We start from the raw sequence: 26771 nt of genomic DNA, 5'->3' as shown, positions 1-26771 counted from the left end.
TAGAACAGCGCTTAAACTGGTGCAGAAAAATTTTTGGATTTCTACAGTTGACTTGAAAGATGCATACTTTTGTATTTCAATTGATAGTTCCTGTAAAAAATTTTTAAGATTTTATTTTGAAGAAAAATTATATGAGTTTACATGCTTGCCATTTGCATTCTCATCAGCACCACACTGTTTCTCTAAAATAATGAGACCTGTATTAGAATTCTTTCGGTCTAGGGGAATTTTGTGTGTTGGATATTTAGGTGATTTTTTATAACAAATGACTCATATGAAGGCTGCATGAAAGATATACAATTTGTTGTAACTACTTTACAAAACTTAGGCTTTGTTATAAATTTCGACAAGAGTTCACTAATACCTCAACATCGTCAATCTCATCTCAATCATCATCTCAAGAAATATTTAGGTTTTATTTATAACACGAGTAATATGACAATTGAACTTCCTTTGGAGAAAAAGAAAATCATAAAAGAACTAGCCAAAAATGTTAAAAGTAAAGATTTTTGTACTATTCGCTATCTTGCCAAATTTATAGGAATTTTAACGTCGGCTTGCCCTGCAGTAAAATATGGCTGGCTGTATACTAAACGCCTAGAAAGATTTAAATGCTTAGCTTTATCAAGAAACAATTTAAATTATGATATTTCTATAAAATTAAGAAATTCTGATTTAATGGAAGACTTGTGTTGGTGGGAACAAAACATATTAGAGGCCAATAATGAAATTTCTCAAAGGTGTTTTGCCATAGAAATTTACACAGACGCTTCTCTCACAGGTTGGGGGCATGCTGCGCGCATGAAAAGACTCATGGTTTTTGGAGTGACCTAGAAAAATTAAAACACATAAATTTTATTGAGCTGAAAGCAATTTTTTATGGCTTAAGATGTTTTGCTTCCAACTTACATCATTGTCCGGTGTTAATTAGATCAGATAATACCACTGCAATTTCTTGTATAAATCGTATGGGTAGTATACAGTCAGAAAAATTGTGTAATTTAACAAGAGCCATATGTCAATGGTGCGAACAGCGCAATATCATTTTTTTCGCATCATACATCAACTCTTAAGATAATCGGCAGGCTGATGCAGAGTCTAGAGTTATATCTACGAAAACAGAGTGGTCTTTATCTATATCAGCGTTTAAAACCTTGGCTAAATCTTTTGGCACCCCCGATATAGACTTGTTTGCCTCTAACATTAATAAAAAGTGCAAAAAATTTTGTTCCTATAAAAGGTCCTGAGGCCATGACGGTGGATGCTTTTACTATTAACTGGTCTACCTTTTATTTTTATGCCTTTCCGCCATTCTGCTTAATCCTTAAAGTACTTCAAAAAGTAATCCAAGATAGGGCTACAGGTATAGTGGTGGTCCCAGACTGGCCAGCACAGCCCTGGTTTCCATTATCAAATCCAACTATATCCAACATACTACAGTAGTTTTAACACCCATCGCTCGGCTATTTCCTTAATTTCCTTGGATAGTATAGGTACAAACCCTCTACTTAAAAGATTTTTGAAAGGTATTTTCAGAAAACGACCCCAAGCCCCACGCTATAACTACACATGGGATCCACAACCAGGTTTGAAATACCTTGGGAATTTAGAAGAAAATAGTCTTAAAAATGCAAGCAAAAAACTAGCGACGCTTTTAGCCCTTATAACGGGAGGACGCCTTCAAACTCTATCTGTAATTCGATTGTCAAATATACAAATTAAAGAAGAGAAGATTCGAATCTTCATTTCAGATTTTATAAAAACTTCTTTGTCTCTAAAAAATCAACCCCTATTAAACATACCGTTTTATAGAGATAATACTAAAATTTGCCCTGCAACAACTTTGATAAAATATATGGAAATGACAAAACCTTTACGAAATCCAGAGGACTTTCTCTTTATTACTAATAAAAAACCACATAAGAGGGCCACTAAGCAATCAATCTCTCGATGGGTAAAACAAGCCCTTACGGACTCAGGTATAGACACCAACATTTTTAAACCTCATTCAACTAGGCACTCTGCTACTTCGGCAGCCTTTAGGGCAGGTATTTCAATGGAATCGATTTGCAAAACAGCAGGATGGTCTACTGCAACTTCAACTTTTGCAAAATTCTATAACAGGCCGATAATAAACTCGGAGGAATTCGCTGTTAAAGTGCTAGATAATTATTCTAAAGGGAAATAATCTTTCTTGGTTAAATTACCTATATACAAAACAAAAACGGTATTTTAGTTAATGAAACGATCTTTAATATTCTTCCCTTATAGTTTTAGAAATTAATTCATTTAATATATAGGACTGAAGTATATGTTTGGTTCTTTTCCTTAATTGGATTGTATCTGAAAACCGACATTCTTTAAACATCTACCTAGTTAAATATATCTTCGGAATGGACGTGAGATATAATTAAACGATTAAAAGTAACTGAAGTTCAATCGTAATTATATCGATCGAAGATATACAAACCCACCCTACCCAAAAATCGACTTCCAGGAAACCGTATATACATACTAAAGAACTGTCCATCAATTTTTATACCCTTCTTTTCAGATACAATATTTTATTCTTTAAATAAATGAGCGGTATAGACGGATGACCCTGGGATGTAGTGGGGATGGGGGATTTTCTAGCTTCTTTAAACTTGTGTGGCATGAAGTACACCAGAGGCGTACTACCTAGTTAAATATATCTTAGGAATGGACGATCGATATAATTACGACCGAACTTCAGGTAAGTTCGTTTAATCGTTTAATTACATAATATAATACTGAATTTAGTATAGGTATATCACACAGAACTAAGTTAATAATATATAATGCATATATAATGAGCTCTAGAGATTGGCCCTTGATCACATTTTAGATAATATTGATTATATGTAGATCATTATATCTATCCTACACAAACCAAGAAATTAACTGGAAAAAATTGATATTAAATAAATTGTTTTATTTATTTTAATATAATTAGTAACTAAGACATTAAACTTTTTTAAAATTTTACTTGCTTAATTTCATTTGGCCATAGGTTAAATTTGGGGCCCAAGAAATATTGTTTGCTGACTTAATGTTCGGTTTACTTTAGGTAGGAGTATATTTTTATTTAAATTGCACCTGGTTTGATGATGATGAATGGTAATTGTTTGTTTAGAATCATGTTTATGTATATAGGAACAACATGTTGCAATAAAAATTTTCTTAATATCACTTCTATCACCTTTATACAATTCATTAGTTGAAAACAATCTGGGTTTTTTAAACATAATTTTTATGATTTAATTTAAGTGCACCAATACTGTTTTCGTAAGCTGCGCCCCAGAGCAATATTCCATATCTTAGTAATGGTTCAATTAAAGCCTTATATATCAAAATCAGTTTTTTTCTTGAAAGAATTTCTCTAAGAATATAAAAATTATGGAATAATGCGCCATTTTTTTTTTAAATATATTTTATGATGATCCCATTTTAAGTTTTTATCTATATATACACCCAAGTATTTAATTGAATCAACCGGTTCAATAGAATTTTCTATATTGTTGACTTTAATATTTTGGAAATCTGGTCTACTGGTGTCCTTTATAGAAAATGTAATAAACTTTGATTTTTTGCTATTTAGAGTGAGTTTAAAGGTGTCTAAAAATTTTTTTATTAAGACTAGACCATGTTGAAATTTTGATCTAACATCTTCCCATGTGTCTCCATAGAAAACCACAGAAGTATCATCTGCGTAGGAAACTATCTTCCCACGTAAATCTATCTCATTTATACTATTCATGTAGATATTAAATAGTATGGGTCCCAGCACAGATTGAATGACAGACTGTATCAAATGCCTTTGATTCAGGTTTGCCACAAGGCACTTACTATTTTTGTCTAGATATTCAGTTATAGTACCCACAAGTTCATACATGGCATCCACTGTGTTCATACCAAAGGTAAACCCAAATTGTTTTTTTGATAGAATATTGTTATGGTTAAGATAAGATGTCAATCTTTCTTTAAGAGATTTCTCAAAGATTTTGGCAAAATTAGAAATGGTACTTATAGGTCTGTAGTTTTCCATGTGTTGTTTTTTTACCTGATTTAAAGATGGGACTTAAGGTGGATACTTTGAACTGGTGTGGTACTCTTCCAGTCTGAAATATTAGATTTATAATATGTACTAGAGGTTCTAATAGGTATGAATGCAGCGACTTTATTACTTTTGATGTTATTCCATCCTTACCTGGGGAGCAGTTATTTTTTAGGGAGCTTATATGTTTAATTACATCATTTTTTGTCACAGGTGGTAAATACATAGATGTTTGACATGCATTTTTTAGTTTAAATTGGACTGAGGGCCTTGCTACTATATCTGCTATTTTAGAGCCTGCATCAATAAAAAAAGTATTAAAACTGTTGGCCAACTTTTTAGGATCTGCTATCTTACTACCATTTTCCAGTTCAATGCCTTTTATGTCTTCCTTTTTTTTAATCTTTGCTTTCATTAAACGCATCATTAACAAAATTATATATTTTTTTGATATTTTTACTATTTTGCTCAATCTTAGTTCTGCAGTATTCATTATCCATGATTTGATTTTCCTAAATTTTTTGTTTATTGTGATCTCATAGGATGAGTTATTGACTAAATTTGTAACATCATTTACGAGACCACTGCTGCTTCCGGGTCATTAAATTTTAGAGACTCCTCCCATTTCGCTCTTTGTGCCAGGTCACATAACTTTTCATAATTACTTTTTTTAATGGATTGAGGCATGGTTTTCTCTCGGTTTTTCTCTGTAACATCTTTGTTTTTATAGCTGTTTTTTTTTTATTTCAATATTTATTAGTATGGGCAAGTGATCTGTAATATCATGGTTAATTATATACGGCTCAATCTTAACTTCCCTAAGTTTAGTTTTGAGAAATACATGGTCCAGACATGTTTGAGATTCTGGTCTTGTTATATCGTTGTATAAAGAAAAAAGCCCATGCGCATTTAATATTGAGATATATTTACATTTACCATGTGATCATTATTATTTAAGTATTTATATTTATGTCTCCCAAAAATTAAGAATTATTAGTATTTTTTTATGATTTAAATATAGGGATAGATATACAAACATATAAATTAAAAGTTATTTTTTCAAATCTAAAAATTAGATTAGTAATACTTACTCTCGATAAATCTTGTTTTAAGGTGTGTATTTCAAGGTTTACTAAAGAACTTCTAGTGTAGGCCAAAATTCCATCGAAAGCATTAAAATCACCATTATCATAATATCAATCATAACCTGGTATATTAAACAATGCAGCTGAGCATAGACTATGGCATTCCGTCAACAAGATAATTTTACAACTTTCAAGATTGTATGATTCAAGAAAAACATATAAATTATCGATGTTAGATTTTATGCCCCATATGTTAAGCAGCAGTATGTTTAACTGAATTTCATCTTTGTTTATGATATTATTAATTAATTCAGGCTTAATAGTAATAGTTTTTTGTTCAATAGAGATACTATTTAAGACTTCTGCTTCCATAAATCTTTTAAGAATATGTAAAATAACAAAACTTCAAAAATATACATACCCAAAAATGTCAGAAAATTAACAGGAAAGAAAAACAAATAAAACTTAAATTATTTAATCAGTAAGTCTTCTTCAGAGAAAAGTCTCACTGGTTGTTCGCTCTGACTCTTTCGCAAAAATACCTTCCCATTTCGAGTAAATGCAGAGTGGTACTTATTTACGTGTTTGGATTCCATAGCCTTTTTAAAAAGTTTTTGATTTTGTGGAGTGTTAATGGGAATGGAATTTACCTTGTATTACACACATGTCTGTCTTCAATCCATTCAGTTCCTTAATTCTGTGAAAAAACTTACTTTTTTCTGCCTTCGCCTTAAGCTTAACCAACAGTGGGGCATCATCTTGTTTTCCCAGTCGGTACACCTCCTGAAACGAATTTTCCTCCAAATTAATCTTCATAGATCTGGCAATGCTTGCATTTGCCATGCATTGATTCTTTTTTTAGGTTAGTTTTTATTTAGAATTATTTAGCTGTTTTGTTTCTTATGTATAGGATAGTTAAAATAGCTCTCCTTAATATAAGGAGCATGTGAAGCGGTTTTTTATAATCAATGAACTGTCCTTTTTGTCATGCTTCTTTTTTTCATAAAATGTATTTTTTTTTCTTTTGACAAATAAAAGATTTTGTATTATATTGTATTAAATATACCGAATTTGGTCTCTTCTAACATAGTAAAAAAATTATAGTTTTTTTAAAATTCGCCGGCTTTCTCAAACGGTATATCCAGTAAGTTAGTAGAGATATTGAGTTATCATCCCTAAAAAAGATCTTCAAATCTCGACCATATCAACGGTGTTTTTTCTGCTTTTTAAATATTAAACGTCTTATATCGATTTTAAAATAATTTGTTTCGGATGAAATTTTACAAAGTTTTTTAAATTGTGCAAGCACATGTTTTAAAAGCTTGTTTTTTTAGCTTACATAATGTAGTAAATAAAAGCATTCAAACCTTTATTAATAATTCTAAGGTAAAAAATTGTCATACTCTTAAAATATACTAAAAAAAAAAAATAAATAAAAAAATCACTTTTGAGGTAGAGCTGATTGAGAAAGTCCTACTGATAATATTATCTCCCTCTTGTAAAAAATCATTTCTAAGGAAGTGATCTGATCAAACAAATATGTGCTTTTTAATCGTGTTGATTTCCAGTAATGAAATCTATTGTTCCCTTTAGGCATTGGGCAATCTATAATAAGTATTTGACATTTAATCAAAAAGCAAAAAAAATACTGTAATAAATTAATGTTAGTGTACAACAAAAAAAATAATCAAACAAATTTTAGGGAAAGACAAAATTAACTTTATTCATAGATATCAATATCTAAATAAATTTCAAAATTCTTTAAAGGCAATAAAAAATTGGTAATTTTATCTATCTACCTAAGATCTATATTAAAAAGACAACTAGATATTATATGTTATATTAACAATATATTATATATTGTGTAAAATTAGTACTTTAATGAATAGTGCTATTGTAAGCAATAATAGCGTATGACATTAAATTGGCGATGTCATTATTTGGATCTGTTTGTTTTAATAATCATTAAAATAAAATGTGTTCGAAAATGGTTGAATGTAAGCGTTCTACTGGTGAGTTTGACTCTTGATGATGGTTGGGTAAAATGAATATTACTATTGTGTGCTTTTAATAATTCAGTGACAACTTTTTTAAATTCAGAGCCATTGTCAGATGTCAGAGAGTGTTTGTACGCCTATAAATAAGAAAAAAATTTATAAGTTGTTCACAACATGATATTGCATTTCCATGGTAAGGTAAAGCTTGTGCAAATTTAGAAAATTCAATTAATTAATTAAATAATTAATTCAATTAATTTAAAGTTTTGGAAATGGTTGATTAATGCTTGCTGGAAGTATTTTCTTAATTCTTCTGAAAAAAAGTATATATAGAAGGGCGAGTGTTTTAAATATTCTTTGGGAAATTTAATTATTGGTGCCAATCAGTTGGAAGGGTCGCGTGAATGTATTATTACCATCAAATATTTTATGTGATATTTTTGTACAAGGTGAATATGGAGATTACTAATAATAAATTGATGTGATTTATTGTTGATTATTTCATCTAATATCATAGAAACATAGCGAACGGCGCAAACTAGAGCGCTTGAGACTCTACTGAGCCTTCCGCCTCTGGACCTCGTTGTGCAATTCAAAGGCAATGAGAACTGCGTACAGGCTATACGTTCTTGGCGAACCACATGCTGGTGAGACCGAGCTGCCATTAAGGCTATCACGGCTGCAAAGGAAAGCTCCAAGCTTGTACTAGAGTGCATAAAAATCCTGAAAGAACTGGTGCAGGTTGGCTGCATGGTCCAGCTCGTCTGGATACCTGGCCACGCAGGCCATGCAGGTAATGAGGAAGCGGACTCTCTTGCCAGACTGGGATCCGCGAATGTGCCGATGGGGCCGGAACCCATAATTGGTATCGCCAAATGCTTAGCGGTCGCGTCAATGAAGGGTCTGCTAGACAAGTGGACCCACCAAAGATGAACTGAGTTCCCTGGTATGTGATAGGCCAAAGTGCACATAGGTGGGCCCTCTGCCTGTCTCACCAAAAATCTACTACGCCTAAAAAACCCGAAATTCGGCTAGTGACAGGTATTTTAACCGGACACTGGCACTTAAGCAGCTATCTCCATACCATCGGTATTGCAGACAACCCGGAATGCCGGTGGTGCTGTGAGGAGAATGATACCGTTGACCATGTGGTCGGGGAGTGCTTAACACTCACGCGCGTTAGGTTCAAATACTTGGGTATCACCTTCAGTGCACCAAGTGACTTTGAGTCCTTCAGACCAGAGAGCCTTATCGATTTTTCTAAGGCCGTTGGGCTCTGGTAACCTTACCAGTTATAGGTGTTCATCAGCAGACCTATATGCACAACTGCCTTGGCAGCCCACTGTTTCGAAAATTTCAAATCATAGAAACATAATTTTGGCCAGAATTAGTTGTATGTATAGTTTTATTGTTTTGGGCAAATTTAATTATTTGCTTTCTTGTTGGTTAAAGGGAGGTCTCAATTGGATATCTTCTAAAATAATAATCTTTTTTTCTTTTGGATTTTCTAGTTTTCCTAGTTTTCAAAAATTAATTCAGGGTTGAGAAGATTCGGATCAAATCAATCAATGAAAATTTGTTTCATTATTTAAACATTGTTCTATGTCAATATCAATGGATTATTTATATTGGATTCGGTTTGCAATTGCATTTGAGGATATGATAGAAAGAGCATCTGCATTACATATAAATGCATGCATTTATATAAATTATGTTGAAATTATATTCTTCTAGTGTGCATTTCCAACGCATTAATTTACTATTAGGTTCTCGGAGGTTCGTCAACCAAACTAAGGGTCGGTGGTCTGTATAAATAGTAAACTTTTGACCATATAAATAGGGGCTATTTCCAAGCTATTTCTTAGTAAATCTATCTAATTTACTAAAAGATCTTTAAGATGGTTAAATTATTTTAAAAAGACATCGGAATGTTCGACTTTTGCATTTTTCTTAAGGCAAGATGTAAGTTGCTTAGAAATTTTCGCAAAATCTTTTATGAAGCGTCGATAGTATCCTGCTAAGCCTAAAAAGGATTTAATATCCTTTTGTGTCTTAGGTAAAGGGAAATTTTTTACTGCGCTATTTTTCCTCCGGAGTAATGTTAGCAACGGTTGCTGGGTCACGAGTCGCGCGCGATGTCGAAGCGGCGCTTATGAAAATTGATAGTTTACTCAACACATGCAAAACTTTAGATGCATTATAACTTCCATTAGATGCATTTTCTCAACGTAAAAAATTCCTCTTTACTAATTTTGTTATATCGGCACAATTAAAAAAATTGTGAACAATTTTATCGGAAAAAAAATATTTTAAACTCGAAATAAGTCGTTTAAAAAGCAAAAAAAACACCGTTGTTATGGTCGCAATTTAAAGATTTTTTTAGGAACTTAATATCTCTACTAACTTACTGGATATACCGTTTGAGAAAGTCGACCAATTTAAAAAAGCTATAATTTTCTTACTATGATAAAAGAATAGACCAAATTCGGGATTTTCGACATTTGAAAGGTAAAAAAAATATGTGAAAAAAATAAATGTATATTTTTACTATAGATGCCTTTTAAAAAAGCCGACGTATTTTAAAAAAACTAGAATTTTTTTAGTATGATAAAAGAATAGACCAAATTCGATATTTTCGACAATTGGAGGGTAAAAAAATACCGTTGCTATGGGTAAAAAATTAAGATTTTTTTAAGAATAATAATATAGTTTCTATAGATACTTATTATATATGTCGTTTGAAAAAGCCGACAAATTTTAAAAAACTAGAATTTTTTTAGTATGATAAAAGAATAGACCAAATTCGTTATTTTCGACAATTGGAGGGTAAAAAAACACCGTTGCGTATAGGATTAATATTTTTAGGAATTCTAATTCAACATGTATAGTTATTTGAGTATTCTATAAGCTGTTTGAGTAACCCGACATAATTTAAAAAACTAGAATTATTTTATTCTGATAAAAGGAGAAACTATAATTTCGGTATGTTTCACCGAGAAGAGGGCAAAGAAACACTTTTGCTGTGAGTGAAAATTAGGTTTTTTTAGGGCTGATAATTTAATATCTACCTTTTGCATGTCATAAAAGCCAACACAGCATATTTTGAAAAACTAGAATTAATTTCTACTGATGAAAGAACGAACTAATTTTACTAGATTTAGCACGTAAAGGCATAAAACACCTTTGCTCCAGTTATAAGTTTCTGAATATAAAATTAAATTTTCTGTTTTAGGTTCTTTTTTAAATCTTGGTTAAGTGTGTACGCAGTAGAAATTTTTTTGTCCAGAATTTTAATTTGACCACATTGTTTTTTTGTGTTTGAGACGCTTACGCCAAACACGCGGATCGTTCAGATCTTGCTAATAACTTATTCCAAGCATGTGTGCGAAAAAGAGACAGTTGATGCAATTGCGTAATGTTTAAGGTTTAAGACAATGCGTTTGTTGTTACACTAAAGGATGCCGACGCGGGTGTTCATTGGGTTTATTCTATAACTAACGCTTTATTATAACTTTTGTTTTTAATTTACGTAAATTTGTTTTATTTTCCTTTGTTTTACTATTTACTCTACTATTTTTTAGTTACTTATTATTAATTTAACATATTTTTATTTATTTTAATTTCTATTTGCTTCTCTTACTAATTTTTTTCATGAATTACACATGCCAGATACTTTTGGTAGTATATTTAATAAAAAGAAAACGTTTCTAATATCTTATTACCTAGTGGTTCAATTAATGTTGTTGTGAGAGGCCAAAGTCTACAAAAAAAAGGACATTTTTATATAATAAGTGTAATAATTGTAAAGGTTCTTTTGAGATCACAATAACACAATTTAAAGCTAAATAATGATTTTAGAACTAATATTGTTAAATTTATAGAGCGTCAGTACGCATATTACTTAAAAGAAAGAACTAAAAAAAGTATCGTATCAGAAAATACACATAGGAGTTTATGGTTATTGTGGCCATTATTATTGTGAAACTTTGTTTGTCATTTAAGAAATTACAAAGAAGAATGCTCGAATTATATTTCTAATGTGTTTAGTTCTAATTTTAATTTTAAACATGCTGATTATTTGACTAGGCAAGTAAGGAACTGATAGAACTTTATTAGGGACTAATTTTAGAGATAGGACTTCTTTATAAATAAAAATGAAAAATATTTTAAAATCAAATAATATTTTCAATTTGACAAGAAATTTGCAGGCAAATAAAAGTGATGGGGTCTATAAAAATATTACGGCGGATTTTTTTATATATTTTCAGCAAAAAACAAAATGACTTCTTAATATCCTCTATTCGGAAATCCAATAATAGAAAGGTCATTTTACATTTAGATGCCACTGGTAGTATTGTCCAACCTATCATGTTTCAGATAGCAAAGCGATTTTTTTTGAAAACAGAATTTGTAATATATGGTAGGAGTAAGAGTAGGGTTCGCTAAAGAGGGAAATGAATGCGTATCTCCAGTTGTTAAAATGATTTGATCCCAGCGTGATTATATAACAATTCAAACTGGCTCAATAAATTTACATTTGTTTTTTGATAATATAGCGAAAAATGGCCAATTTTTTATACGGTTTTAACTGATTTTTCTTTAGCAGAAATGCATGCGGTATTTTTATTATTTAACAAAATAAGTTTATTACAATATATTAATGATTTTTGGTTTAATTATATATATAATAAACATGTCAATAGTCCAGTTACTCCTATTCAGATTTGTTGTGCAGACATTATGAAAATTTTCTTAATTATATTTAATAAACATTTTAGTATAATATTTAAGTTTTGTTAGGGAAAACTGTTGCGGCTGCTTTTAATGTTGCAAATATTAAAGATTTCGTGCATTGGTTTAGGTATTTTGTAATATTATTAGATTCTAAATTTGATATTCTTACTCTTACCTTTGCTGAACAAAAGCTGTTGGAATTTATTTATTTTTTTAATTGAAGCACCTATTGTTTTAAAATACTGATTTGGAAAAAATTTAACAGAATCACAAGAAACTAAGCAAACAAAAAACTCTTTTTTTTTAAATCCTTATTTTATTTTATTTTTTTTTTAATATTTTATTTTAATCCGAGAAATGATTAATCTACAAATGTGCAATGGCGGTGTTAGTAAATTGAAGAATTTTTTTTAATCCGATATTGGTATCGTATATTATTTAACATTACTTTTCTTATCTACCTCTTTGGTTATCTGTTCCTATTAGAGGTCGTTCCAGCAATGCCTAAGGAAAAAATTATTTTAACTATATAAAAAATTATCTCTTGCATAAAGAGCTTCGAAAAAAACCTGTAGTGGATTCTGTAGAAATGTTAGAGAATATGTATTGTCCTGCCATAAGACTATAATGTCAGAAATAAATACAAAACCTTGCGCGGTAAATAAAAGAACACTTATTGAAATACCTGATGAAAAATGGTGCAAGCGAGTTCGAAGGAAAGATTCATACTATAAAGTATCAGGAAGTAGAAAAATACTAAGCCTTAAACAGTTCTCACATACACACATGAATTCTTCAATTGTCGAAAATACCAATTTGGTCTATTCTTTTATCATATTAAAAAAACTCTGATTTTTTAAAATACGTCGGCTTTTTCAAAAAAATACATAGTAAGTATCTATAGATACTGTTTTATCATTCTTAAAAAAATCTTAATTTTTCACCCCTAGCAACGGTATTTGTTTACCCTTTAAATGTCGAAAATACCGAATTTGGTTTATTTTTTTATCATAGTAAAAAAATTCTAGTTTCTTAAAATACGTCGGCTTTTTCAAAAGACATACATAGTAAGTATCTATAGATACTGTATTATCATTATTAAAAAATCTTAATTTTTCACCCCTAGCAACGGTATTTTTTTACCCTTCAAATGTCGAAAATACCGAATTTGGTTTATTCTTTTATCATACTAAAAAAATTCTAGTTTTTAAAATACGTCGGCTTTTTCAAACGACATACATAATAAGTATCTATAGATACTGTTTTATTATTCTTAAAAAAATCTCAATTTTTGACCCCTAGCAACGGTATTTTTTTACCCTTCAAATGTCGAAAATACCGAATTTGGTTTATTCTTTTATCATACTAAAAAAATTCTAGTTTTTAAAATACGTCGGCTTTTTCAAACGACATACATAATAAGTATCTATAGATACTGTTTTATTATTCTTAAAAAAATCTCAATTTTTGACCCCTAGCAACGGTATTTTTTTACCCTTCAAATGTCGAAAATACCGAATTTGGTTTATTCTTTAATCGTATTAAAAAATTCTAGTTTTTTAAAATACATCGGCCTTTTTAAAAGATATACTAGTAAGTTTCTATAGATACTGTATTATCATTCTTAAAAAAATCTTAATTTTTCACCCCTAGCAACGGTATTTTTTTACCCTCCAATTGTCGAATGTACCGAATTTGAACTCTTCTTTCATCATAGTAAAATAATTCTAGTTTTTTAAAATACGTCGGCTTTTTCAAAAGGCATCTATATTAAGTATCTACAGACATTATGGTATAATCCCTTAAAAAATCATATTTTTTCACCCCTAGCAACGGTGTTTTTTTACCTTTCAAATGTCGAAAATCCCGAATTTGGTCTATTCTTTTATCATAGTAAAAAAATTATAGTTTTTTAAAATTGGTCGACAGTCTCAAACGGTATATCCAGTAAGTTAGTAGAGATATTGAGTTGTCATCCCTAAAAAAATTTTAAAATTGCGACCATAACAACAATGTTTTTTTTGCTTTTTAAACGACTTATATCAAGTTTAAAATAATTTCTTTCCGATTAAATTTTTCATGATTTTTTAATTGTGCCGACATAACAAAATTAGTAAAGAGGAATTGTTTGCGCTGAGAAAATGCATCTAATGGAAGTTATAATGCATCTAAAGTTTTGCATGTGTTGAATAAACTATCAATTTTCATAAGCGCCGCTTCGACATCGCGCGCGACTCGTGACCCGGCAACCGCCGTTGCTGATATTCCGTTGCTAACATTACTCCGGTTATTTTTCCTGTATTTGGTTTAACTCCATCTTTAGTGATTTGATGTCCTAAGTAAGCTACTTCTTTATGTTAAAATTCACTCTTAACGCCTAACTGTATTTTAAAATTGGCTTGTCTTAATCCTTCGAAAACGGTTCTTAATCAATGTGTTCTTGTAATGAAGTTGAGAAAATGATGATGTTGTCTAAACATGCAAGGAATATTTCATTTTGAAAACCACGAAGGTGAATTTTTTAAACCAAATTGCATCCTTCTAAATTTTCCGGTATCTGTAGAGCAAGCAGTTCTTTGTGTATTATTTGGGTCTATTTCAGTTTGATGAAAACCGTTTACTAAGTTAAGGGTTGTGAAATATTGTGATTTATGAAATGTTGGGTAAAGGACATTTTTCATCTATAGTTTTGCCATTTAGGCGTCTATAATCAATTACAATTCGCCATTTACATTTTCTGTCTGGTTTATCTAAAAGTTCTACTTGAATAGGTACTAATAATGTCATTGTTATTTCTTTACGTGTTTGTTATTATTGTATAAGCGTGAGAATTATTAATGCTGACTAAAGCTGCAGGCATTTCCGCTGATCCAAGATTACAATAGTTTATTAGACCTACACCTGACATGTAATTAACACGGATTTTAAACTTTTGTGATCTTTAGCGGGTATTATTAATTTATAAAGTTGGAATAGGTTATTCTGGATTTTTGACAAATTGGTATTTTGAGAATGTAAGGACATTGTTGACATTTTGTGACTCAAGTGTTGAATTTTTCAAGTTATTAAATTATTAATATTAGCTTTTATTTGGGTTAAGAAGTCAATTCCTAATAGTCCGCCAAATTTTGGAGAAAAATCAAATAAATAAAATTAATTGAATTGATTAATTGGATTTAAATAAGGGAAAGATGGATGTTATTCAGATTTCATCATGACTGAATGAAGTTGCATGTGCTGTTTTAACAAGGAATTGTTATTGGTGTATTAATCGTATTAAATTTTATAAGCTAATTTTAAGGGGTTTAATAAAATTCTTACCACTGCCTGTGTCTATTAAGAATTTTGCTTTTATTTCTGGTAGATAAATTAATGGTAGGTCAGAATTTATGTATGAATTTAATAAAAATAATGTTAAGTTGTTGAATTGTGTGACATCTTGAAAATTTTCAGGTATTGGAGGATTATTTGGTATTTCCTAACTGTGGTTCCTGTAACATGGATCTTCATAATCATATTATAACTATTTGGACGCTGGTTATAATATTCAGGATCTGAATTAGATTCTTGGGAATAATATAGATAATCTACTTCATCATATCCTTGGTCATCATAATAGTTATTTTGTTGAGTAAACTTTGGGTTTAATAATTGATTTGAGAATGTAATACACTGGTAGTATCATTAGATGGGAAATCTGTTCTCTATGAGAATCTTCAATCATGATTTTAGGATTTACTTGCGTTTGCATAGCATAGGTTCAATTCGATTTTGGTTGTAGTTTCTAACAATTGAGGAATTAGCAGGTCGTTTATTATTTTGGTTAAATTGATTGGTATAATTATGATTATTATTTAGGTTAAAGTTTTATTGCGGTTGATTATTTATTTGTGGTAGTCTAAATGGATAACCTAGATGAAAAAGTCTTTGATTATAAAAGATATTTGGATTCCGACCAAACGTTTTATGTCTTCTGAATGGATTCGGAACGGCACATTGTCTATTTTGTATGAATTGTGGTATAGGAGTATTCGTGTTAGAATTATAATTATGTTGTGGTTTTTGTATATTTAGTTGTTGTTGTGGTGGGTCTAGAATCTAAATTTATGTTTTTCTAACTCATAAATTTTTCGCGATGAATTAATGTCCCGTTTGGTGTATCCTACCGACTGCACCAGTTCTCTTTACGGTTCGAAATACTAATTTAAAAAAAAAAAAATATTCAGTACAACAGCAATTCGACTAACTAAATGAATTACCTTTTCTTAATCCTAGTTACATTTATACTTTTATAAAGCTTACAGAAGCAGAAAGGAAATATGATTAAATAAACGAAGCTAATTAAATAAATTTATTAAATATGATTAAGTAAATAAGCTGAGCATCTGGGAATAACAATGTATGTTATAAGGGGGTATATAACTTATTTGCTGTTTTTATTTTTTACATAAAAACAATAATAATATCGACAAGCCCCATTTTTTTGAGTGAATGCTCGCGACGCTGTTGAATCTTAAAGCCCTAGTATTTTTTCCCAACTTATTATGGCTGTTTATACTGCTTTTAGAAGTGTTTAAATTATTAAATGGTTTTATGAGGGCAATTTGGCACTTCAATGTATGAAGGGATTCCTTTTCAATTACATATATTTGAGAATAGACCGATTCCTTGCGAAAAAACCGTTTTAAATGTGGTTTCGAATTTTGAGACATCATTTTGTCTTTAAGATTGTCATAAATGCCGCACTAAAGTGCAAGAACTTTCTATCGAAAGGATCCAGGAGCAAGCTATAATAATAATAATAATAATAATAATAATAATAATAATAATAATAATAATAATAATAATAATAATAATAATAATAATAATAATAATAATAATAATAATAATAATAATAATAATAATAATAATAATAATAATAATAATAATAATAATAATAATAATAATAATAATAATAATAATAATAATAATAATAATAATAATAATAATAATAATAATAATAATAATAATAATAATAATAATAATAATAATAATAATAATAATAATAATAATAATAATAATAATAATAATAATAATAATAGGTTAGCTTATTGTTTACCTAAAGAAGGAGGTATTTTAGTCTTTTATTTAAGGAATTAATTTTTTAAGTTTATTTTTTAAGAGTTTTAATTTTATTTTTATTAGAATAACACTTAAATTTTCATTATACAATATATAACATGTTTATTTTAAGATTACCATTTTATGTGAGTTGTATACTGACGTAAAGCCTGCATTAGAATATTTTAGAAATGCCCATATTTTCGCGTAATATTTGTCGAAATTTTAGAAGTATTTAGACTTTAGTTATTCCTTTACTTTTAATTTAAAATCATCATTTCATTATCATTAGCATCAACATCATATCTCGGCGAAGAAGCGAAGAGTAAATTAGTACGTCAATACTTTTTCGTACACTATAATTTTAAGTAAAATCTGTATTGTTGTGACGAATTCATAATGAGTTACTTATTATATTGGGTATTACGTCACTTATAGCAAAAATCAATTTAGAAATTTTTTATCTCACACGCTCAACAATTATTGAAAAGAAGAAGAAAATAGACTTATTCACGTATTTAAAAGAAATATGAACTTAAATCTGTAACGATACCGTTCGATATATTTAATTTAATTTAAGTTCAATAAGTTTTAAATACAATAATTTACTTGAGGTATAATAGATTTTTTTTTTATATACCTAGGAGCTGAGGTTCAATCTATTAATCTCTGAGCTCGTTTCTTCTTTTCAATATCCTACCTAACTTCGTTATGAATATTATAATTAAAAAACGATAAAATACAATAAGAAGACCTACTTTTTTTAAAAAATACCTAATTTGAACCAACGTTTCGGTAGTTATATCTACTACCGTTATCAAGGTAATTAAAGTAAAATTAAATTAAATTAAAAATAAAATATACTTATCTTTCAAATTTTTAGTAATCCAGTCTCATCAAAATTTCTTCCTAATTCGAAAATACTTTATATACTTTTTTATATGATTTGACGGTTTATTAATAGTTTGACAAACTATTTTGAAAGATAACAAAATTTTTAAAGGTTACTTTTTTTAAAAATTAAAGGGGTGTGATCTTAATGTAAATTAATCATAGAAAATACATGAATATCAAATATTTTAAATCATTAATTAATTTTGAGAATACCCTGATCTACCTCTCTCTTTAGCAAAGGAATCCATGTATTATGAAAATCAACCGAACAAGTAGCTAAGCATTTATCTTCATTTAACATTATAAATGCACTTTCCTTTATCTTACGTAATTTTGAAATTGGTTCCTTTGCTAAAATTGAGGAAGCATTCCAGTCTATTCTGTGGTTATTGTCGAATGCATGTTGTGTAATTTTTGATTTTTGAAATTCATTGTTTTTTATGTAAGATTTATGTTCATTAATTCTTTTTGGTAATGGTCTACAGGTTTCACCTATGTAAAATTTACCACAAATACAAGGAATTTTATAGATTACATTTTTATTAAATTCATTTTCATTGAAAGGTTTAGTTTTTGTTAATAAGTATCGTAATGTGTTTTGTGATTTAAAAATAGTTCTTATATTAAATTTTTTAGCAATTCTTTTTATCTTATCAGAAAAACCTGGAATAAATGGTAAAATAAGATTTGTCGTAAAAAGTGGTTGATTCAATTTTATACGTGGATTATCAAACTCTTTAAAGCAATTTTCTAAAAATTCTTTGGGATAATTATTTTGAATTAAGATATTTTTAAAAAAATCTTTTTCAGTTGTTAAATATTGATTATTACAAATAATGTGTGCACGATCATATAAACTTTTTACCACTCCTTTCTTTACCATTATTGGATGATTAGAATTAAAATTAAGATATCTATTAGTATGAGTTGGTTTACGGTAAATTCTAGTTTCAAAATTTTGTAAATCCTTTTTAATTAAAATATCAAGAAAAGGAAGCTGACCATCAGCCTCCTTTTCAAGAGTAAATTTTATAGTAGATTCTTTTGAGTTAATGTAATTTAAAAAATTTATAAGATCTATTTCGTTATGGTGATATATTGAAAAAATATCATCAATATATCGCCACCATATTTTAGGTTTTTTATCAAATGTATTAATAATTTCAGATTCAAAATTTTCCATAAATATATTACTTAAAATTGGTGAAAGAGGAGAACCCATAGCCATACCAAAGTTTTGTTGATAAAATTCATTATTGTATTGAAAATAAGTAGTTTTGACACAATAGGTTAAAAGTTCTAAAATTGTATTAACGCTTAATGTTGTACGTTCTGCCAAATTATTATCATTCTCTAATTTATTTTTAACAATATTTAAAGTTTTGTCAACAGGAACATTAGTAAAAAGACTTACAACATCAAAACTTACCAATAGATCATGAGGGTTAAAAGAAATTGTAGAAAGTTTTTCTAAAAAATGTTGAGAATTTTTAATGTAAGAATCAGAATTATTAGTGTATGGAGTTAAGATATTTAAAAGATATTTTGCAAGAGGATGAGTAGGTGAATTTATGCTACTAACTATAGGTCTTAAAGGAACATTTATTTTATGTATTTTTGGTAAACCATAAAAATGTGGTGATTTACTATTATGTGGAGTTAATTTAAATCTATCAATATTAGAAAATTGGTTTTTATGCTTTTTAAGTAAATTATAAATTTGTCTTTCAATTTTTTCTGTAGGATCTTTAGATAATTTAGAATAATTGCCATCATTAATTATTAAATTTAATTTATTTTCATAAGTGTTAATATTTAAAAGAACAGTAGCATTACCTTTATCGGCTGGAAGTATTTTAATATTATTATCGGTTTTAAGTGTCTTTAAAGCTTTTAATTCTAAAGAGTTTAGATTTTGTTTAATTTTAATTGGTTTTTCAATTTCTATCTTTGCCCTAATTCTAAATTCATCTTGTTGATCCCTTGGTAAGTCTTTCGTTGCGTTTTCTATAGCTGAAATGATATTTAATTTTGGCAGAATTTTTGGAGTAATTGAGTAATTAAGACCTTTAGAAAGAACAAGTTTTTCTGTATCAGATAAAACTCTATCTGACAAATTAATAACAGTTTTATTTATAAAATCATTATTATTTGTGTTTAAAAGTTCTTGATTTATATTTTCATTATAAAGTAGATTTATTTTATTTATGTGAATTTGTTTTTGTTTTTGAAAATTATTTAAATAACTATTATTTATACAGAAACATATATGATTGAAATCATTTTGATTAACTAAATTAAATAAGTTATTTTTTAATTTTTGTATTTCATTATTTAAATTAATTTTATTATATCTATGAAATTGAATTCTTTCTCTTAATAACGCTTTACTTGCTCTTTCTAAGATTTTATATGTTTTATTATTTTTGTATGATGTGTGTAATCTTAAGCATTTTGGTATTAAATTATTAATTTTGCATTTATGTAAAAATGTTATACTATTTTCACTGTGAGATAGTTTAATATACATTTTTTCTAAACGTCTAAAAATATCTAAACAATTAGGCCCATACCTTTGATTTAAGTAAAATCTGTATTGTTGTGACGAATTCATAATGAGTTACTTATTATATTGGGTATTACGTCACTTATAGCAAAAATCAATTTAGAAATTTTTTATCTCACACGCTCAACAATTATTGAAAAGAAGAAGAAAATAGACTTATTCACGTATTTAAAAGAAATATGAACTTAAATCTGTAACGATACCGTTCGATATATTTAATTTAATTTAAGTTCAATAAGTTTTAAATACAATAATTTACTTGAGGTATAATAGATTTTTTTTTTTTATATACCTAGGAGCTGAGGTTCAATCTATTAATCTCTGAGCTCGTTTCTTCTTTTCAATATCCTACCTAACTTCGTTATGAATATTATAATTAAAAAACGATAAAATACAATAAGAAGACCTACTTTTTTTAAAAAATACCTAATTTGAACCAAACTACCGAAACGTTGGTTCAAATTAGGTATTTTTTAAAAAAAGTAGGTCTTCTTATTGTATTTTATCGTTTTTTAATTATAATATTCATAACGAAGTTAGGTAGGATATTGAAAAGAAGAAACGAGCTCAGAGATTAATAGATTGAACCTCAGCTCCTAGGTATATAAAAAAAAATCTATTATACCTCAAGTAAATTATTGTATTTAAAACTTATTGAACTTAAATTAAATTAAATATATCGAACGGTATCGTTACAGATTTAAGTTCATATTTCTTTTAAATACGTGAATAAGTCTATTTTCTTCTTCTTTTCAATAATTGTTGAGCGTGTGAGATAAAAAATTTCTAAATTGATTTTTGCTATAAGTGACGTAATACCCAATATAATAAGTAACTCATTATGAATTCGTCACAACAATACAGATTTTACTTAAATCAAAGGTATGGGCCTAATTGTTTAGATATTTTTAGACGTTTAGAAAAAATGTATATTAAACTATCTCACAGTAAAAATAGTATAACATTTTTACATAAATGCAAAATTAATAATTTAATACCAAAATGCTTAAGATTACACACATCATACAAAAATAATAAAACATATAAAATCTTAGAAAGAGCAAGTAAAGCGTTATTAAGAGAAAGAATTCAATTTCATAGATATAATAAAATTAATTTAAATAATGAAATACAAAAATTAAAAAATAACTTATTTAATTTAGTTAATCAAAATGATTTCAATCATATATGTTTCTGTATAAATAATAGTTATTTAAATAATTTTCAAAAACAAAAACAAATTCACATAAATAAAATAAATCTACTTTATAATGAAAATATAAATCAAGAACTTTTAAACACAAATAATAATGATTTTATAAATAAAACTGTTATTAATTTGTCAGATAGAGTTTTATCTGATACAGAAAAACTTGTTCTTTCTAAAGGTCTTAATTACTCAATTACTCCAAAAATTCTGCCAAAATTAAATATCATTTCAGCTATAGAAAACGCAACGAAAGACTTACCAAGGGATCAACAAGATGAATTTAGAATTAGGGCAAAGATAGAAATTGAAAAACCAATTAAAATTAAACAAAATCTAAACTCTTTAGAATTAAAAGCTTTAAAGACACTTAAAACCGATAATAATATTAAAATACTTCCAGCCGATAAAGGTAATGCTACTGTTCTTTTAAATATTAACACTTATGAAAATAAATTAAATTTAATAATTAATGATGGCAATTATTCTAAATTATCTAAAGATCCTACAGAAAAAATTGAAAGACAAATTTATAATTTACTTAAAAAGCATAAAAACCAATTTTCTAATATTGATAGATTTAAATTAACTCCACATAATAGTAAATCACCACATTTTTATGGTTTACCAAAAATACATAAAATAAATGTTCCTTTAAGACCTATAGTTAGTAGCATAAATTCACCTACTCATCCTCTTGCAAAATATCTTTTAAATATCTTAACTCCATACACTAATAATTCTGATTCTTACATTAAAAATTCTCAACATTTTTTAGAAAAACTTTCTACAATTTCTTTTAACCCTCATGATCTATTGGTAAGTTTTGATGTTGTAAGTCTTTTTACTAATGTTCCTGTTGACAAAACTTTAAATATTGTTAAAAATAAATTAGAGAATGATAATAATTTGGCAGAACGTACAACATTAAGCGTTAATACAATTTTAGAACTTTTAACCTATTGTGTCAAAACTACTTATTTTCAATACAATAATGAATTTTATCAACAAAACTTTGGTATGGCTATGGGTTCTCCTCTTTCACCAATTTTAAGTAATATATTTATGGAAAATTTTGAATCTGAAATTATTAATACATTTGATAAAAAACCTAAAATATGGTGGCGATATATTGATGATATTTTTTCAATATATCACCATAACGAAATAGATCTTATAAATTTTTTAAATTACATTAACTCAAAAGAATCTACTATAAAATTTACTCTTGAAAAGGAGGCTGATGGTCAGCTTCCTTTTCTTGATATTTTAATTAAAAAGGATTTACAAAATTTTGAAACTAGAATTTACCGTAAACCAACTCATACTAATAGATATCTTAATTTTAATTCTAATCATCCAATAATGGTAAAGAAAGGAGTGGTAAAAAGTTTATATGATCGTGCACACATTATTTGTAATAATCAATATTTAACAACTGAAAAAGATTTTATTAAAAATATCTTAATTCAAAATAATTATCCCAAAGAATTTTTAGAAAATTGCTTTAAAGAGTTTGATAATCCACGTATAAAATTGAATCAACCACTTTTTACGACAAATCTTATTTTACCATTTATTCCAGGTTTTTCTGATAAGATAAAAAGAATTGCTAAAAAATTTAATATAAGAACTATTTTTAAATCACAAAACACATTACGATACTTATTAACAAAAACTAAACCTTTCAATGAAAATGAATTTAATAAAAATGTAATCTATAAAATTCCTTGTATTTGTGGTAAATTTTACATAGGTGAAACCTGTAGACCATTACCAAAAAGAATTAATGAACATAAATCTTACATAAAAAACAATGAATTTCAAAAATCAAAAATTACACAACATGCATTCGACAATAACCACAGAATAGACTGGAATGCTTCCTCAATTTTAGCAAAGGAACCAATTTCAAAATTACGTAAGATAAAGGAAAGTGCATTTATAATGTTAAATGAAGATAAATGCTTAGCTACTTGTTCGGTTGATTTTCATAATACATGGATTCCTTTGCTAAAGAGAGAGGTAGATCAGGGTATTCTCAAAATTAATTAATGATTTAAAATATTTGATATTCATGTATTTTCTATGATTAATTTACATTAAGATCACACCCCTTTAATTTTTAAAAAAAGTAACCTTTAAAAATTTTGTTATCTTTCAAAATAGTTTGTCAAACTATTAATAAACCGTCAAATCATATAAAAAAGTATATAAAGTATTTTCGAATTAGGAAGAAATTTTGATGAGACTGGATTACTAAAAATTTGAAAGATAAGTATATTTTATTTTTAATTTAATTTAATTTTACTTTAATTACCTTGATAACGGTAGTAGATATAACTACCGAAACGTTGGTTCAAATTAGGTATTTTTTAAAAAAAGTAGGTCTTCTTATTGTATTTTATCGTTTTTTAATTATAATATTCATAACGAAGTTAGGTAGGATATTGAAAAGAAGAAACGAGCTCAGAGATTAATAGATTGAACCTCAGCTCCTAGGTATATAAAAAAAAAATCTATTATACCTCAAGTAAATTATTGTATTTAAAACTTATTGAACTTAAATTAAATTAAATATATCGAACGGTATCGTTACAGATTTAAGTTCATATTTCTTTTAAATACGTGAATAAGTCTATTTTCTTCTTCTTTTCAATAATTGTTGAGCGTGTGAGATAAAAAATTTCTAAATTGATTTTTGCTATAAGTGACGTAATACCCAATATAATAAGTAACTCACTATAATTTTAATAAGCTCGCCACTGGCGGTGTTTGTATTCTTGTCAGAAGTCACTTTAGTTTTTACTGATAACGTGCGTCCACGTTGCACCCTTGCTCTTTGTAGATTCGGTCAGATTCTGAGAATATAAATTACTTTCACATCTTTATTAAAATATGTAACTGAATTAAAAAACAGTGTTTTATTGAGGAGAGCAAGAAACAATGCAGACACCTGGTCGTGAGAAAAACCGCTTAGACAATAAGTAATACAGATATCTACATGAAACACGTTGATTATCGTTGGCGTCGTACGGAAAAAAAAGTCGGAGTAGGCGAATAGCAGAGCGCACGAAATGCTATATTTTGCCTTTAAGCACCTATCTTTGCGTAGTAATTGATTCCCCAACATGTTTGTTAGCTAGACCTTGTTCCGAAAACTCCTTCTACTAACTACTTCTGCTAACCTTCGACTGCAATTTTTATTTTTTCTTAAAAAAATATTATAATTGTAATTGATATTGCATTACCAAAAGGAAAGTGCTTAAAGTGATGGTTAACTTTTATTGTTTCCATTGTTAAGACTATTAAATAAAATATTTGATCATTAAGTGTCTTTTATTATTATTTAAAGTTGTGGATCTTCCTAAAATTATGTTTAATATTTATAGGTATTTATATACACCCTTATTACCTCTTCATATTTGTATTTACAATTTATTTATTAAGTTATACTTATCTCAGACTGTTACAAATATTTCTTTTGTATTTAATTTTTTGTGGGTATATCAAACATATTTCGTGCTTACAGATACAAGATCTAACTGGGCAAGTGGCGCGCCTTGAGTTGCAGTTGAAGCAAAAGACAATGGAACAAGAACAGTGTAATGCTGACATTAAGGAAATGAGGGAACTTTGTGTTAAGCTTGATGCCGATAAGGCGAATTTAAGAAGCGAGCTGTATAGTAAGGAAGACTGCCAGTTCCAGGTAAATGTTTCCAACGTTAAGTATCTTTAACTGTAAACTAGAACCTAAGCCTATTCTACAGGCTTATATGCTCTTATTGAAAGAACTCATCCATTATTTCAAAGAGACCTACGTAGTAGAGACAAAATATAAATACTAAGGCTAATAAAAACTTGAGAAATATATCTTAAAATATAACACTTGTCATTTCCCATTAAAACGAAAAAGTTCAATAGATCTAAGAGAAACAAACGCAGAAGCGTTAAAATTGTCGAAACAGTGGGCTGCCAAGGCAGTTGTGCATATAGGTCTCCTGATGGACCCGTCATGCCCCACTGAGGGTTACCAGAGCCCTACGGCCTTAGAAAATCCCATAAGGCTCTTTGGTCTGAAGGACTCGGTGCACTAAAGGTGATACCCAAGTATTTGAACCTAACGCGCGTGAGTGCTGGGCACTCCCCGACCAAATGGTCAACGGTTTTATCCTCCTCACAGCACCACCGGCATTTCGGGTTGTCTGCAATACCGATGGTGTGGAGATGGCTTCTTAAGTGCCAGTGTCCGGTTAAAAGACCTGTCACTAGCCGAATTTCGCGTCTTTTTAGGCATAGTAGATTTGTGTTGAGACAGGCAGGGGGCCCACCTATGTGCGCTTTGGCGTGTCTCATACTAGAGGACTCAGTCTATCTTCGGTGGGTCCACTTGCCTAGCAGACCCTTCATTGACGCGACCGCGCTACGCATTTGGCGATACCAATTATGGGTTCCGGCCCTATCGGTACATTCGCAGATCCTAGTCTGGCAAAAGAGTCCGCTTCCTCATTACCCGCATGGCCTGCGTGGGCAGGTATCCAGACGAGCTGGACCCTAGCCAACCTGCACCGGTTTTTTCAGGACTTTTATGCACTCTAGTAAGCTTGGAGCTTACCTTTGCGGCCGTGATAGCCTTAATGGCAGCTCTGCTGTCCCAACATATTGGATACGACTGTCTGTCCGTATTTTAATACAGCGAATACTTTGGCCTGGAAGACAGTGACGTGCTCCCCCAGCGAGTATACCCTACTGGTAAGTGGGATCCCACCACAGATTCTGCCCTGATCCAGCCCTATTATTCATTCTTAGTCATCTGTGTACCAGATGGTCTCCCTATTAAGCAATGCAGGTCTGTTGGAATGCCACTCATTTCTGCTTGCAATGCGTCACGAATCCACAGGTTATATATTATAATGCCTAAATGTTTAATACTCTGTATGATAAAGACTCTGACATAAGAAATATGGATAGCTTGAACCTAAGAAAAAAAGAAACTTTGAACTAAAGAAAAAGCACTCTTGTTCATTCTCGATAAAATGAACCGTTTTGGAAAAAAAAGAAAAATTAAGTAATCATTTTTATTTTAATTAAAAAGAATGTATATGCATATGTT

At 28.8% G+C, this 26771-nt stretch overlaps 1 protein-coding gene across 12 annotated transcripts in view; it reads left to right on the top strand.

Annotated features, from left to right (window-relative positions):
- LOC126734086 (centrosomal protein of 135 kDa-like) overlaps positions 1 to 26771 on the top strand; it is a 437952-nt gene that overhangs the window by 202750 nt on the left and 208431 nt on the right. For all 12 annotated transcript variants that reach the window (XM_050437596.1, XM_050437599.1, XM_050437603.1 and 9 more), the window contains one exon: positions 25191 to 25367. In XM_050437596.1, the coding sequence (XP_050293553.1) occupies positions 25191 to 25367 (177 nt within the window). The remainder of the gene's footprint in view (positions 1 to 25190; positions 25368 to 26771) is intronic.

Source organism: Anthonomus grandis, chromosome 3, assembly GCF_022605725.1.
Source record: "Anthonomus grandis grandis chromosome 3, icAntGran1.3, whole genome shotgun sequence".
Lineage (NCBI taxonomy): Eukaryota > Metazoa > Arthropoda > Insecta > Coleoptera > Curculionidae > Anthonomus > Anthonomus grandis.
This window is presented reverse-complemented; position numbering and strand designations above follow the sequence as displayed.